Source organism: Molossus molossus, unplaced genomic scaffold (genome assembly GCF_014108415.1).
Source record: "Molossus molossus isolate mMolMol1 unplaced genomic scaffold, mMolMol1.p scaffold_m16_p_17, whole genome shotgun sequence".
Classification (NCBI taxonomy): Eukaryota; Metazoa; Chordata; class Mammalia; order Chiroptera; family Molossidae; genus Molossus; species Molossus molossus.
In genome coordinates, this window is record NW_023425352.1 from 56,112,059 (window position 1) to 56,126,273 (window position 14,215).

Consider the following 14,215-nt stretch of genomic DNA (forward strand, 5'->3'; position numbering starts at 1 on the left):
TTTGCAGTGAATCAGAGATAGTGATGTTCAGACATGGGCCAACCATTGACAATCTAGCCATTATCTTTCTTTGGAAACAAATGAAAAATGTGACTTTCTGTAGAAGGACCGAAACTCCTCCAAGGACAGTCTTTGGTCAGATGTTTGGATGGAGGAAATGGTTCTCTGCTTGGAGAAGACCTATTAAAAAAGAGATTATTTTGCACATACCGTGCGTGCCTAGTCAGTGTGGTTTACTTTAGATAGTGGAGAAAGTTGCTGAATAAGGGAAGTTCTTTGGTACTTTAATCAAGAAATATAAAGGGAAGAAATTTTTTCTCATTAAAAAGAGAAGAGGAGGATAAGGGGAGGCTCCTATCCTACCTTAATGAGGGGGAAATTACTTGATTTAAGTAAAAAATAAGGCATAGTGAAGAAAAAAATTAAAGAACTAGACAGTTTGTGAATCTACTATTCATTGTCTTTGGACACTAAAGAGAAATAGGGACACTTTCTTGAATTTTTTATTCTTTCTTCTCACCAGGGAGTGCTTGAGTAAAACCAGTGATGGGCTTTAGGTCCTAAGCAGCAGTTATTTCAATGCCTTGAAGGTGAAAAGAAAGGCTGATAATTGCTATTTTAGGCCATATTGCACTTCATTTTCTCCTGTTTTGTAGCAATATTGCTTAAAACCAGAGGTGATTTAAAACCATATGTATCCCTAATGCTTTCTGGTTTAACTTTATCTTCCAAGACCCTGTAGATTTGAATTTATCTTCTCTTAAAAACAAGAAAGAGTTTGCTTTATAGGAAACCTTTGTAGATTTAACAAAGCATAGCAGTGCCAGTTAAATGCAAATTTTCATGTTTCATTAGTCAAAGGAGGTGTTTCTCAAATGTGGTCATTGTGCCATTTTCATTAGAATCACCTGAGCTCTTGTTAAAATGCAGAATCCTAGGCTCCATCCCAGGTGTACACTGAAGTTTGGAATATACCTAACCTCGTGTTCAGTGGTTTTTTTTAAGGGTGGGAGTAGCATTTTGAAAATGTGTCAAGCATAGTCCCTGAACTTAAGTATCTTATAGTCTGTTTTGGTTTAAGACATTTAAAAAAATAATATAACAATGTAAGTCATGTCTCAATACACTTTGAAATTTTGGTTAGAAATATATTTAACCTGTTAACCGAGCGGGATGTATAAATACGTCAAACGTTGCATACAGTGAAAAGGGAATTCCCCGGTTAACAGGTTAATATAAAAATTCGTGTTTAAAAAAACATAGTATTTTATAGCTTAAGTTTAAGTTAGGAAAGTTAACATTTAGCAGATAGCTACTATCACTAACAAATTTACAGTGCTATTAATGAGCAAAACATTCCCTAGAACTACATGTTCGACTTTAGCTCTCATTAAGTAAATAGTTTATGAGTAATATATGAGTAATAGGACTAACACTAAGCTAAGAATCAGGCTTGTCTTCTCTTTTACATACCTCTTTTGCTTTCTCTTAGCCATATTTTCTTATCAATGAAATGATGCTCTTAGGTCTCCACTGTCCAACATGGCAGGTGGTAGCCATGTGTGAAATTTAAATTAGTGAAAATGAAATAAAATTAATATTCAGTACCTCAGTTGCACTAGTAACATTTCAAGTGCTCAAAAGCCACATAGATAGCTTGTTGGACAGTGCAATTATAGAACATTTCCATCATTGCAGAAAGTTTTACAATGCTAGTCTCTAAGATTTCTGTCCTCTTCCAAGAGTCTAGCAGTTTTCCTGTTTGCTCTCCCCTTAAGTGAACATTTGATGTCTGGGTTATTTTGTTTGTTCTCTTCTGATCTTTCTCCCTTTTTGGTCGCTCTGTTTACAGGTCAATACTTCTGCGAAGGCTCTGTAGTCTGATGGGCACTGTATTCTTGCTTCGCTGCTTTACCATGTTTGTGACCTCCCTCTCCGTTCCAGGACAGCACCTACAGTGTACTGGAAAGGTAGCCTGCTACCTTTATCATTCTTTCTGCTTGTTCTTGGTGGGTTGATGGCACCATATATACAGAAGGGCTAAGACTTTGCTTTTACTATTAAAATGTGCTTTTTAGTATTTTCAATATCTGTAATAAACCTCTAGAAACAATTTGGTAAAATCTTAAGCCAGAATCTACCTCTCTGTTACTTCTATCCATTGATCCACTGTAGAGGTATAGAAGTTCCTTTGAATTAATCATTTTCCCTTTCCCACTATCCTTAGCATCTTCAGTTCTTCACATCACATGACTGGCCCCTTCATTGTCCTCATCACCCCTTTTTAAAAAGTGTTAGTTTGATCATATTCTATTTAAAATATAGTACTACTCTACTCTAAACTTTACTTTTTCTGGGATATACTAAATAATGTATGATTTTTTTTTGGTTTTTGTTTTATACGTTGTAGCTTGTTTTGGTATACTGCAGATATCTCTTCTGGTAAAACTGAGAGAGAAGAGATTATGCAGATGGGAACAAAAAAACCTGGGTAATGAATAACTTTAAAAAATAAAAAATAAGCCCTGGCCAGTTTGGCTCAGCAGTTAGAGCATTGACATGAGGACTGAAGGGTCGCAGGTTCGATTCCTGGTCAAAAGTATGAACCTGGGTTGCAAATTCAATCCCTGACCCTGATCGAGATCATGTGGGAGGCAACCAGTTGATGTGTCTCTCTCACATCAATGTTTTTCTCTCTCTCTCTGTCTCTCCCTTCCACTCTATCTAAAAATCAATGGAAAAATATCCTCAGTTGAGAATTAACAACAACAAAATAAATAAAATAAAAATACCCTGAAAATCACCTGTATTTTATATACAAAATTGGCTGTTGTGACTCCTTAAATTTGGACAAAAGAACTTATTATCCTACTTTTCTAAGCCTCCATGTTTTAGTTGGGTTCCCAAATGCTCAAATGAATATATTAACACCTTTGTTATTTTAATGTTGTTTGTAAAGTGTAAAATAAAATTAAGTGTCAGTTCTTCTACTGCAATATAAATAGCTGAAATGCCAACAAGGGAAGATTAGGCAGCCAAAGGAGATAAAGGGCTAAAAATATAGCCCTGAGCTGAAGGGTGACAGAACTTTATTCGGGTATTAGGACACTGACCAGTAAGAAAGGTGGGAGGGGTAATATAACATTTAGGATTTAGTATAAAGGAAATGTTTTATTTTTAAGGTAAATGCTGTTTTTGTTTCTTTATTTTTCCAAAAAGGATAAGTAGTCCTCGCTGGTTTGGCTCAGTGGTTAGAATGTTGGCCCTTGAGCCAAAGAGACTTGGGTTTGATTCCCAGTCAAGGGCATGTACCTTGGTTGAGGGTTCAGTTCCTGGCCCCAGTCAGGGTTGTTCAGGAGGCAATCAGTTGATGTATCTCTGTCACATCAATATTTCTCTCTCCCTCCCACTCTTTCTAAAAAAAAAAAAAAAAAAAATCAATGGAAAAATATCCTCAGATGAGGATTTTTAAAGAGGGGGGGAGAATAATATTTTTTAATTATAGAGTTATATGAGTTTATAATAAAAATTCAAATTTTAGCCCTGGACAGGTAGAGCATCTCCCCTTTATACCAAGGTTGTAGGTTCAGTCCCTGTTCATGGCACATACAAGAATCAATGAATGCTTAAACAAATGGAACAACAAATTGATGTTTCTCTCTCTCTAAAATAAATAAACAAATAATGAAATGTTTTATTTTTAAATTAAATTTTATAGAAATATATAAATTAAAAGTAAAAGCTCATAAAATTCTTTTTTTACTCCATAAATAATGCTCTTAACAGTCATGTGTATAGTCACATAGGCTATTTTTTTTTTTATTAATTAATTTTTGTTACAGATGTTTCTCCTTTTCCCCCCACTGATTCCCCCCACCCCCTCCCTCCCTGCCCTGTCCCCAGCTTTGTTGTCCATGTCCATTGTTCATGCATACATGCATATAAGTTCTGTGGTTTATCTCTCCCCCACCACCCCCTCTTTTGGGGATTGTCAGTCTATACCCCACTTCCACGTCTCTGGGACTACCCCATTCCTCACACTGTTATGTTCATTATATTCCACAAATAAGTGAGATCATATAATACTTGTCTTTCTCTGTTTGTCTTGTTTCACTTAGGATGATACTTTTCAGGTTCCTCCATGTAGTCTCAAAGGATAAGAGATCTTTCTTTCTTACAGCTGCGTAGTACTCCATTGTGTATATGTACCACAACTTTTTTATCCATTTGTCTACCGATGGACACTTGGGCTGTTTCCAGATCTTAGCTATTGTAAATAGTGCTGCTATGAACATGGGGGTACATATATTCTTTCTGATTGGTGTTTCAGGCTTCTTAGGGTATATTCCTAGAAGTGGGATCACTGGGTCAAATGGAAGTTCAATTTTTAATTTTTTATGGTAACACCATATTGTTTTCCATAGTGGCTGCACCAGTCTGCATTCTCACCAGCAGTGTACTAGAGTCCCCTTTTCTCCACACTCTTGCCAACACTTGTTGTTTGATGATTTGTTGATGGCGGCCATTCTGACAGGTGTGAGGTGATACCTCATTGTTGTTTTAATTTGCATCTCTCTGATGATTAGTGATGTTGAGCATTTCTTCATATGTCTCTTAGCCATTTGTAGGTCCTGTTTGGAGAGGTGTCTATTTAGTTCCTCTGCCCATTTTTTAATTGAGTTCTTTGTCTTCCTTTTGTTGAGTTGTATGAGCACTCTATATATATTGGAAATTAACCTCTTATCTGATATATCATTGGCAATTATGCTCTCCCATACAGTGGGTAGCCTTTCCATTTTGATGATTGTATCTTTCACTGTGCAGAAGCTTTTGAGTTTGAGGTAGTCCCATGTGTTCATTTTCTCCTTTGTTTCTATTGCTTTAGGTGATGTATCAGTGAAAATTCTGCTGCGTATGATGTCTGAAATTTTGTTGCCTACAGTTTCTTCTAGGATTTTTATGGATTCATGAGTCACATTTAAGTCTTTTATCCATTTTGAGTTTATTCTTGTGTATGGTGTAAGTTGATGGTCTAGTTTTATTTTTTTGCATGTAGCTGTCCAATTTTCCCAACACCATTTATTAAAGAGGCTGTCCTTACTCCACTGTATGCTCCTGTCACCTTTGTCAAATATTAATTGAGCACATTGCCTTGGGTATATAGGCTATTTTTAAGTATGCTAATACATTCAAATAAATTGATCTGGATAGATACTTTTAAAACAAAAGATAGGATTATATTACAGACATAGTTTTTTAGCTTATGTTTTATTTAATAGTATATTGTTTACTTTTTTCTGAAGAAATACATATAGCCATACTTCACCTTTTCAATAGCTGCAATGTGTTCCATTGCATTATTTACCAGTCTTTAAGTGATGTACACTTAGGTTGTTTTCAAATCTTATGATTTATAAATAATGCTTTTGTAAACATCCTTGTACATTTATGTTTTTTCACTATTTAATTATCTCCTTAAGATAAGTTTTTGGAAGTGGAATTATGAAATCAAAGAACACACACATTAAACATTTTGATATGTGTTCTTCATATATCTGCTAGAATAGTTGAATTTTCACTATTACCAATAATGTATGCATGCCAGTATTCCCACCACCGTGCCAACACCACTTATTATCAGTCTTTTGAGTCACTACCATTCTGATTAATGAAAGATGATATCTGAAACTTTTATAGTCTTGTTTTATATTAAAATTTTTAATCTGTTGAATTTATTTCTGTACATGGTGTGAAGTAGGGATAGGATAATTTCCTCAAGTAGCATGCTAATTGATTAAAAGATTTAAAAGAAGAAAAATGTAGATTTACTATGCTGAAAAGAGAATTTCCTGTACCCAAACGATTTAATTGTGGGTCAACCACTAAATATATACCCATAGGGCTGCAACATATGCTACAAAAATAAATTAGATACCATCCCTCTACAATATGGACAGCCCTTTTTCTGTCTCTAATGACTACTTTTCATTATCAGTTAGATATATATGGAGCTTTTTATTCAAATCTGCCCTAAATGCTATTAATTATAAGATAACCTACTTATTGACCTCTATTATTTGCAGCAGTCATTAAAAATAGAATAGAAAGTTAATGCCTAGCCAATGTGGCTCAGTTGATTGAGCATTGCCCCATCCACCAAGAGGTCCCAGTTCAGTTCCCGGTCAGGGCACATGCCTGGGTTGTGGGCTCAATCCCCAGCAGGGGACGTGCAGGAGACAGCAGATCATTGTTTCTCTCTCACCGATGTTTCTATCTCTCTCTTGCTCACTCTTCCTCTCTCTCTAAAAATCAATAAAAAACATATTTTTTAAAAGAGAAAGTTAAAGTGACAGTAACTAGCAATCAAATCCCATACAGTGAATTCTGTAGGACATTTTCATTGTAATAAATTAACTGCTTGAAATCTCATTCTCAGAAGTAGGAGGTTTGGGGACAGAACAAAGAACAAGCCTGTTTTTTAAATTAATGGACTCACCTTAAGGAAAGAAATGCTTAAAGCAAATTTTTACACCTTGTCTTATCAGATCATCTTATTCTGTTGTGTAGTTATAACTTTATTTTCCTGGAAGACTATTCAGGATATTGAAGATTAGAAAAGATAGGAAGACTTGAGTAATTGAGCAATGATTGTTTTTTTTATTTTTTTTGACTGTGTTACTTGTTTCCTGTGGCTAAGACTTGTTCCTAGCAGTCTCTGTTCTTCACTGCCTGATTTTTTTACTTTCATGAGTAACAACTCTAACCCCATTTTCATCAGAAGTCATGAAAGAACCAAATTGTGTATTTAGTACCTTCTCTTTTCTCTAGTAATAAATTCTTCTTACTCTCCTGCCCTCAACTAAGGCAGGAAGGGAAAGCTGGGTAGTGTATAATCAGCAGATGAGGTTTCTAATGAAATTGTTATATCTATTGAAGACGTTTTGTTACCAAACCAAGGGTGTCAGCCCACTCCATACTCAGCAAAGCTGAACACTGAACACTTAGTTTTGCATTGGAGAAATTGAAGCCATTTACTGCCGTGGTGCCAAGCAAGGAGAACAGGAAACTATAGCTTTAAACCCCAAGTCCACAGTGGCTTTTGGTCAAGAGTTTTTATTTATTTATTTATTTATTTATTTATTTATTTATTTATTTATTTATTATTTATTTTTTTATTGATTAATTTTTGTTACAGATGTTTCTCCTCCCCCCCCCCCACTGATTCCCCCCTCCCCTTCCCTCCCTGCCCCTTCCCCAGATTGTTGTCCATGTCCACTGTTCATGCATACATGCATATAAGTTCTGTGGTTTATCCCTCCCCCACCTCCCCACTTTTTAGGGGATTGTCAGTCTGTACCCCGCTTCCGCGTCTCTGGGACGACCCCATTCCTCAAACTGTTATGTTCATTGTATTCCACAAATAAGTGAGATCATATGAATTGGTCAAGAGTTTTTAAAGGCAGAGATTGAGGGTTAGGAGTTAGGATCTGAGGGGGAAGCTGATTGGTTAGTTTTTATGCAAGCCTTTGTGGTTTTCCTTAGTCTGATTAATTCAGTTCCTGATATCATCTTATTTGGTGCCTTTTTCACTGTGACTGGGTGATCTATCTGGTTACAGAACCAGGATTCTACAAAATATTTCATAATTGTTTGTCAATGACATCTTTAAAGCATAAAGCAGAAACTAAGTATCTCGAAACCTTTGTTAATGTTTAAGCTATGATTTTGTGCGTAATTAGCAAAATTTTTCTATTATCTCAAGCAAAGTGTACTTTTAAACATTTTTTCCTGAAACTTGTTTACAGGCAGGCCCTCAGGACATGACTAACATATTTTACAATCTTTGACTATAAGTGACTAACGTATTTTCTTAATCTTTGACTGAAAACTATCTGACAACCAAAGCGATGGAAACATTTAGTTAAAGCCTAAACCTGTGTCTCTAGACTATTATCTAATACCTAAATATGTTTACTGTTCACTGCCGATTTCAGTTTCTTTTGTTCATTAGCCACAATAGAGTATTCAAGAAATAAGAGTTTTGGAATTGGACTCCCTGGATTCATATCATGAATTATGTTACTAGCTGTGTGATTCCTCTAAACCAGTTTCCTCATCTGCACAATTGAATTACTTCATAGGATTGTTGTGAAAATTCAGTGCAGTAACACATAAAGCACTTAGTAGCGTGCCTTGCTCATAATGAATGTACATAAAATTTTAACAGTTTTTTGTATTATTATATGTTAAATGCCTTTTTGGGTGTGTGTATGTGACCGTTGTTCAAACTCTTCCTCAAAATGGATTGCTTTTTTTAAGCTTATGTGTAGGAGTCAGTATTAGGTTTGGTTGCTAATAACAGGAAATTTAAGATGGCTTTGGTTTGCCCTGGCCGGTTTGGCTCAGCGGTCAGAGCGTTGGCCTGCGGTCCGGAGAGACCCAGGTTCGGTTCCCGCTAAGGGCACGTGCCTCAGCTGCAGTTTGTCCCCGGCCCTGGTTGGGTTGTGCGGGTGGCAGCCACTCGATGTGTCCCTTTCATGTCGATGTTTCGCTCTCTCTCTCTCTCTCTCTCTCTCCCTGTCTCCCTCCCACTCTATCTGAACAAAAAATGGAAAAATGTCCTCCGGTGAGGATAAAAAAAAAAAAAAGATGGCTTTGATTTAATAAACAAAGAATGGCTTATTCTCTCATAAGAGAAGTCTCTGAGCCCTGGCCGGTTTGGCTCAGCGGTTAGAGCATCAGTCTGCGGTCCCGAGAGACCTGGGTTCGGTTCCCGCTAAGGGCATGTACCTTGGTTGCAGTTTGTCCCCGGCCCTGGTCGGTCGTGCGGGTGGCAGCCACTCGATGTGTCCCTTTCACATCGATGTCTCTCTCTTCCTCTCTCTTCCTCCCACTCTACCTGAACAAAAAAATGTCCTCAGGTGAGGATAAAAAAAAAAAAAAGAGAAGTCTCTGAGAGTAGGTACTCCAGGTCAGATATGATAACGTTTTATGAGTCATCAAAAACTCATGATTCAGCCTGGCTGGTATGACTCAGTGGTTGAGCGTCCACCAATGCACCAAGAGGTCGCCAGTTAGATTCCTGGTCAGGGCATATGCCCAGGTTGTGGGCCCAATCCCTAGTGGGGGCATGCAGGAGGTGGCTAATCGATGTTCTCTCTCATCTATGTCTCTATCGCTCTCCCTCTCCCTTCCTCTCTCTCTAAAATCAATAAAGAAAAATTATTGAAAAAAATAAAAACTCGCCCTGGCCAGTTTGGCTCAGCGGTTAGAGCATCAGCCTGCGGACATGAGAGGCCCGGGTTCGGTTCCCACTAAGGGCATGTACCTCGGTTGCGGTTTGTCCCCGGCCCCGGTTTGGGTTGGGTGGGTGGCAGCCACTCAGTGTCTCTCTCACATCGATGTTTCTCTCTCTCTCTTCCCCTCTCTCTCTCCTGCTCTATCTGAAGATAAATGCAAAGATGTCCTTGGGTGAGGATTAAAAAACAAAAACAAAAACTCATGATTTGTCCTGGTCCATGTGGCTCAGTGGTTAGAATGTTAGCCTGAGCACTGAAGGGTCTCAGGTTCAGTTCTGGTCAAGGGCATGCACCTGGGTGCAGGTTGGATCCATTGCCCCAATCAGAGCACGTGCAGGAGACAGCCAGTCGATATGTCTCTCTCATATCAATGTTTCTCTCTCTGTTTCTCTCTCTCTCTCCTTCTCCCTCCCTTCCACACTCTAAAAATCAATGGAAAAAATATCCTCAGGTAAGGATTAACAAAAACAAAAAAACATAAAACTCATGATTCTTCTGTCTTTCTGCTCTCCTAACACTTGGCCTGCGTCTTCAAGACCACTTTGTGGTCCAAGATGGCTGCTGGGACTTCATCTATCATGTCTGATTTGTAGGCTAAAAGAAGGAAAGGTAGAAAAAACTTCCTCCAAGAGGTTGTCTCTTTCCTTTCTAAATAACCTTCCCAGAATTTGTTGATACTTTCACTAATGTCTTATTGTACAGAATTTAGTCACATAGCTACACCCAGCTGCAAGGGAGGCTGGGAACGCAGTGTTTTGGTTGAGTTCATTGCCACTTTAAATAGATTTTAAATTCTGTTACCACTGAAGAAGAAGAGAATGGATGTTGATTGGTAGCCATTGTCTCTTTCCTAGCCTACCATTGTCTCTCTCATAGCCTATTTCTTATTGGAAAGAACAGCCAAATACTGCTATTTTATTATTGGATTAAAAACTTGGAAATATTTTTGTATTGTAATGACTTTTTTCTTATAAAGACAATCCTAGTAAAGAAGTTTGAATTACATTGATTTTACTTAATTATCAAATATTTCTGAGTACAGTCGAGCTTTTACCACCCATTCTTGATATCTGGAATTAATTAGACTGGGAGTCTGGTTGCTTTTGCTTAGATCTTATTTCTAAGTCATTCAGCATTTGAGTATCTTTTTTTTTTTTTTAATTTATTGATTTAGAGAGAGGAGGAAGGAGAGAGAGAAACATAAACATCAGTTTATTGTTCCACTTATTAATGTATCCATTGGTTGATTCTTTTATGTGCCCTGACTGGGGATCGAACCCACAACCTTGGTGTATTGGGACAACTCTCTAACCAGCTGAGCTACTACCCCGCCAGGCAGCATTTGAATTTCAGTGGGAGCGGATGTTCCGATCTCTTACCTCCCTAAGGATTTGAGACACTGATTCTTATCTTTCTTTATAGATATATGGCAGTGTTTGGGAGAAGCTACACCGGGCCTTTGCCATTTGGAGTGGCTTCGGTATGACTCTCACCGGTGTTCACACTTGTGGAGATTACATGTTCAGTGGCCACACAGTCGTCCTAACTATGCTGAATTTCTTTGTCACTGAATGTAAGTATCTGTTTAGTGTTCGTATGCATATTAGATGACTAACTGCGGAGGAGTTACGGGAAGGGTGTCAAGTTTTATGAAGAATGGGAGACTGACCTAAGGAACATTTCTGAGAAGCTTTGGAAGGAATGTCATTTTTAAATGATTTTTCTGTTCTTTTCCCAGATACACCAAGAAGCTGGAATTTCTTGCACACTTTATCCTGGGTTCTCAATCTCTTTGGAATCTTCTTCATTTTGGCTGCCCATGAACATTATTCCATTGATGTGTTTATTGCCTTTTATATCACAACAAGACTCTTTTTGTACTACCACACTCTAGCTAATACTAGAGCGTATCAGCAGAGTAGGAGAGCAAGAATTTGGTTCCCCATGTTTTCTTTTTTTGAATGTAATGTTAATGGTACAGTACCTAATGAATATTGTTGGCCATTTTCAAAACCAGCAATAATGAAAAGACTAATTGGATGAAGACTATCTTTGTTGTGGGTTCATGATTAAATATACAATAATTCTTGAAAGTGAATAATTTTACTCTCTCCCCCTAGGTTGTTCCTGGACGCCTTGCTTTTTGGCTTTTATGTTGACAAAGTAAAGTTCCCAGTTCTGAGCAAGGCTGTGACTATAGAAAGCGAGAAGGAACAATCAAGAGTCCTTACCTGTTTGAACAGAAAGCTTAAGTAAATGTTTTTTGCCCCTTCCCTTTAGGCAGAAGTAATGTTGTGATTGAAGTAAGGCTGTTTCCCTTACCTGTTGAGTATTTGGTTATTGAACTTAAGCAATTTGTTGGTTGAAAACTTTTTTTTATTTTATATTTCCAGTCAGACTCCAGTCAAGAAATAATATTTTTTGAAGTTCCTTATTATCTCCAAAGGAAAATTCCCTACCAGATGAACAGTACTTGTTCTTTGAATTAATCTCTATGTCTTTTTAAAAATGCAATTCTGGAAACTAATCAGTTTTACTAACATAATTTTTGGCATCTAACATATTTTTAAAAAGTATATTGAACATAGCAGATGCCTGCAACAAGAAGAGAAAGGGGCCGTGAGGTGACAGTACAAGTAGAGTGCTGGCATTTTCCCCAAAGACACAGCAAGAGATGCAGTTCCTCTTTGCTCTGAGGGGTCGATGTGACCATAAACTCATGGGGGGGGGCTGCATCCATAAAAATGAAATTGGCTGAATTTTAGTGTTGCAGGTACTGGAAGAACTTTGTGCTACAGCTGTTAGATGACAGCTTAGTTTCATGCTTTATAATGATGTTATTTAATGAGCAAAACAGTGGAGTGTTTTACCAAATGTTAGATGAAGTTCTTAGGTCCTTAAGTATGGAGATAGGCATGCAAAAATGTTTTTTCTTCCTGAAAAGAAATTTATAGCAGGTTGCAAGCATAGTATAACTTTTTGGTTTTTGAAATTTCTCATTCTTGGCTATCAGAAGTAAACAGTCACAGACATATTTGGGTATGAAAGGTTTTTATTTTTTAAACACAATTGTGTACATACATTCTTTATATTTAGTCTTACTTTGGCAGTCAGGAAGTGATATAACTTAGTTGCTATTTACAACACTAGAAATTTAGTACCGTACGTAATTTGACCTCTGATGAAATCTGTCAGTTCACTTTTGATGATTTTTTTAGAGTAATTAATGACAGGATGGTTGTGGAATTGGAATTTGAACCCCAGCTGATAAGCTGAGCCACATAGACTATTAATTGTGTAGTTTTTACATTCCATTTTAAAACAAGGAGTTAGAAAAGTTGCTGGCATATTGAGGTCTAAAATTAGGCCAGTTAGCAGGAACCTGGTCCTTATATGGGTGAAATATTTTATTTTTGCACTTTGAGTTATATTCCCACCCTTGTATAAACTACAGAGAAGCCTAAATGGATTGGGCAGGAAAGGAATAATATGCGAACAAGTTTTAGCCAAGTGCTGAGTGGCCCCAGTTTGAGTCTGCTCTGATTATATTTTTTATTTCTCACTTGAGAAATGGCACAAGGCGATTTGTTTTATTATGCTTTTAAATGTAATACTTCAGAATCTTACAGTATCTTAAATTGTTGATTCTATTACATGCTAGGGACAAAAATGCCAATATATCATCTAAGGAAATTACACAATTTTGAAGGGTGAAGGATATTTCCTGTGCCCGTCAGAGGAGTTTGACCTTTGACATCAAAAGATGTGGTACTGTCATTTTCCCCCCAAATGACAGTACAGGACTGAATTTAGCTAGGGAAGGACTAATGTTGGCTTTTGGGGAAATGTTTGAAAAAAATCTGTGGCAACAATAAGTCAAGAAAGTTAAATAGCTACTTAATGGTAAATTTCCTACCATCAGTCTTCTTTCCTTCATATGGATTCTATTCTAGAACAAAATAGAAAAAAATAAATTGCAACTAATTTGCAGAGCTCTTGAATTGACAGTGCCTAACAGCAGACTGCAGTGAGGATTGTAAAATAGCTTAGAGCCTTGCATTTATCAAATCTGTTTTGAGGAAAAGGTAAGCTAGACTTATAATTTATTGTTGTAAGTGTTACAAGGCAGTGTTTACACAAACCAAACATCTCCAAGTCTCTTACTTGGAAAACTTTGAGACAAAATTCCCTTCTGTTTTGTTTGTTTGTTTTTCTTAATGTGAAACCTGTATTTTTGTCACTTTTTGTTTGTCCAGAAATTTCCAGATTTTGTCTTTTTTTTTTTTTTTCCTTTTTAAAATCTAAATCATAGTGGAGGTGGAAATTGACACTTACATGTTGGTTGTGAATGTGGCTAGGTAGAGAAGCTACATGCCTTAGATCTACATATTTTTGACCTTGTACTGGGTGCTGTAGTTGCAGACTTGTGAGAGGCTTGCATCATTCAACACTGAGACCTCAGTATAGAAGGAACCAAGAAAGTTTGGTTTGGGAATGCAAACTGGAGGTTATATTGAAAGTCTTTGATGCATTTTCTACGTTCCTGGGACAGCATGGCCATTCCTCTTTTCTCTTTTTCTTTATTTCTCTCTCCCTCTCCCTTTCATTTCCCTCCCTCCCTCCCTCCCTCCCTCCCTCCCTCCCTCCCTCCCTTCCTTCCTTCCTTCCTTCCTTCCTTCCTTCCTTCCTTCCTTCCTTCCTTCTTCCTCCTCCTCCTCCTTCCCCCTCCCTCCCTTCCTCCCTTTCTCCCTCCCTTCCTCCCTTCCTCCCTTTCTCCCTCCCTTCCTCCCTTCCTCCCTTTCTCCCTCCCTTCCTCCCTTTCTTCCTTCCTTCCTTTTTTTGAAGTCTATACTGGGCAGTGCTACTGAAGGGTACTTGAAGTTTGTAAGGAGTAGGATGTTTTGAAGAAGGCAAGT

General features: G+C 37.5%; 1 protein-coding gene across 1 annotated transcript in view; it reads left to right on the top strand.

Annotated features, from left to right (window-relative positions):
* SAMD8 (sterile alpha motif domain containing 8) overlaps positions 1–13,548 on the top strand; it is a 64,075-nt gene extending 50,527 nt beyond the window's left edge. Inside the window, exons 4-6 of the mRNA XM_036265705.1 lie at positions 1,853–1,970; positions 10,722–10,872; positions 11,038–13,548. Coding sequence (XP_036121598.1) covers positions 1,853–1,970; positions 10,722–10,872; positions 11,038–11,342 — 574 coding nt within the window. The 3' untranslated portion in view covers positions 11,343–13,548. The remainder of the gene's footprint in view (positions 1–1,852; positions 1,971–10,721; positions 10,873–11,037) is intronic.
* Positions 13,549–14,215: the final 667 nt, after the last annotated feature.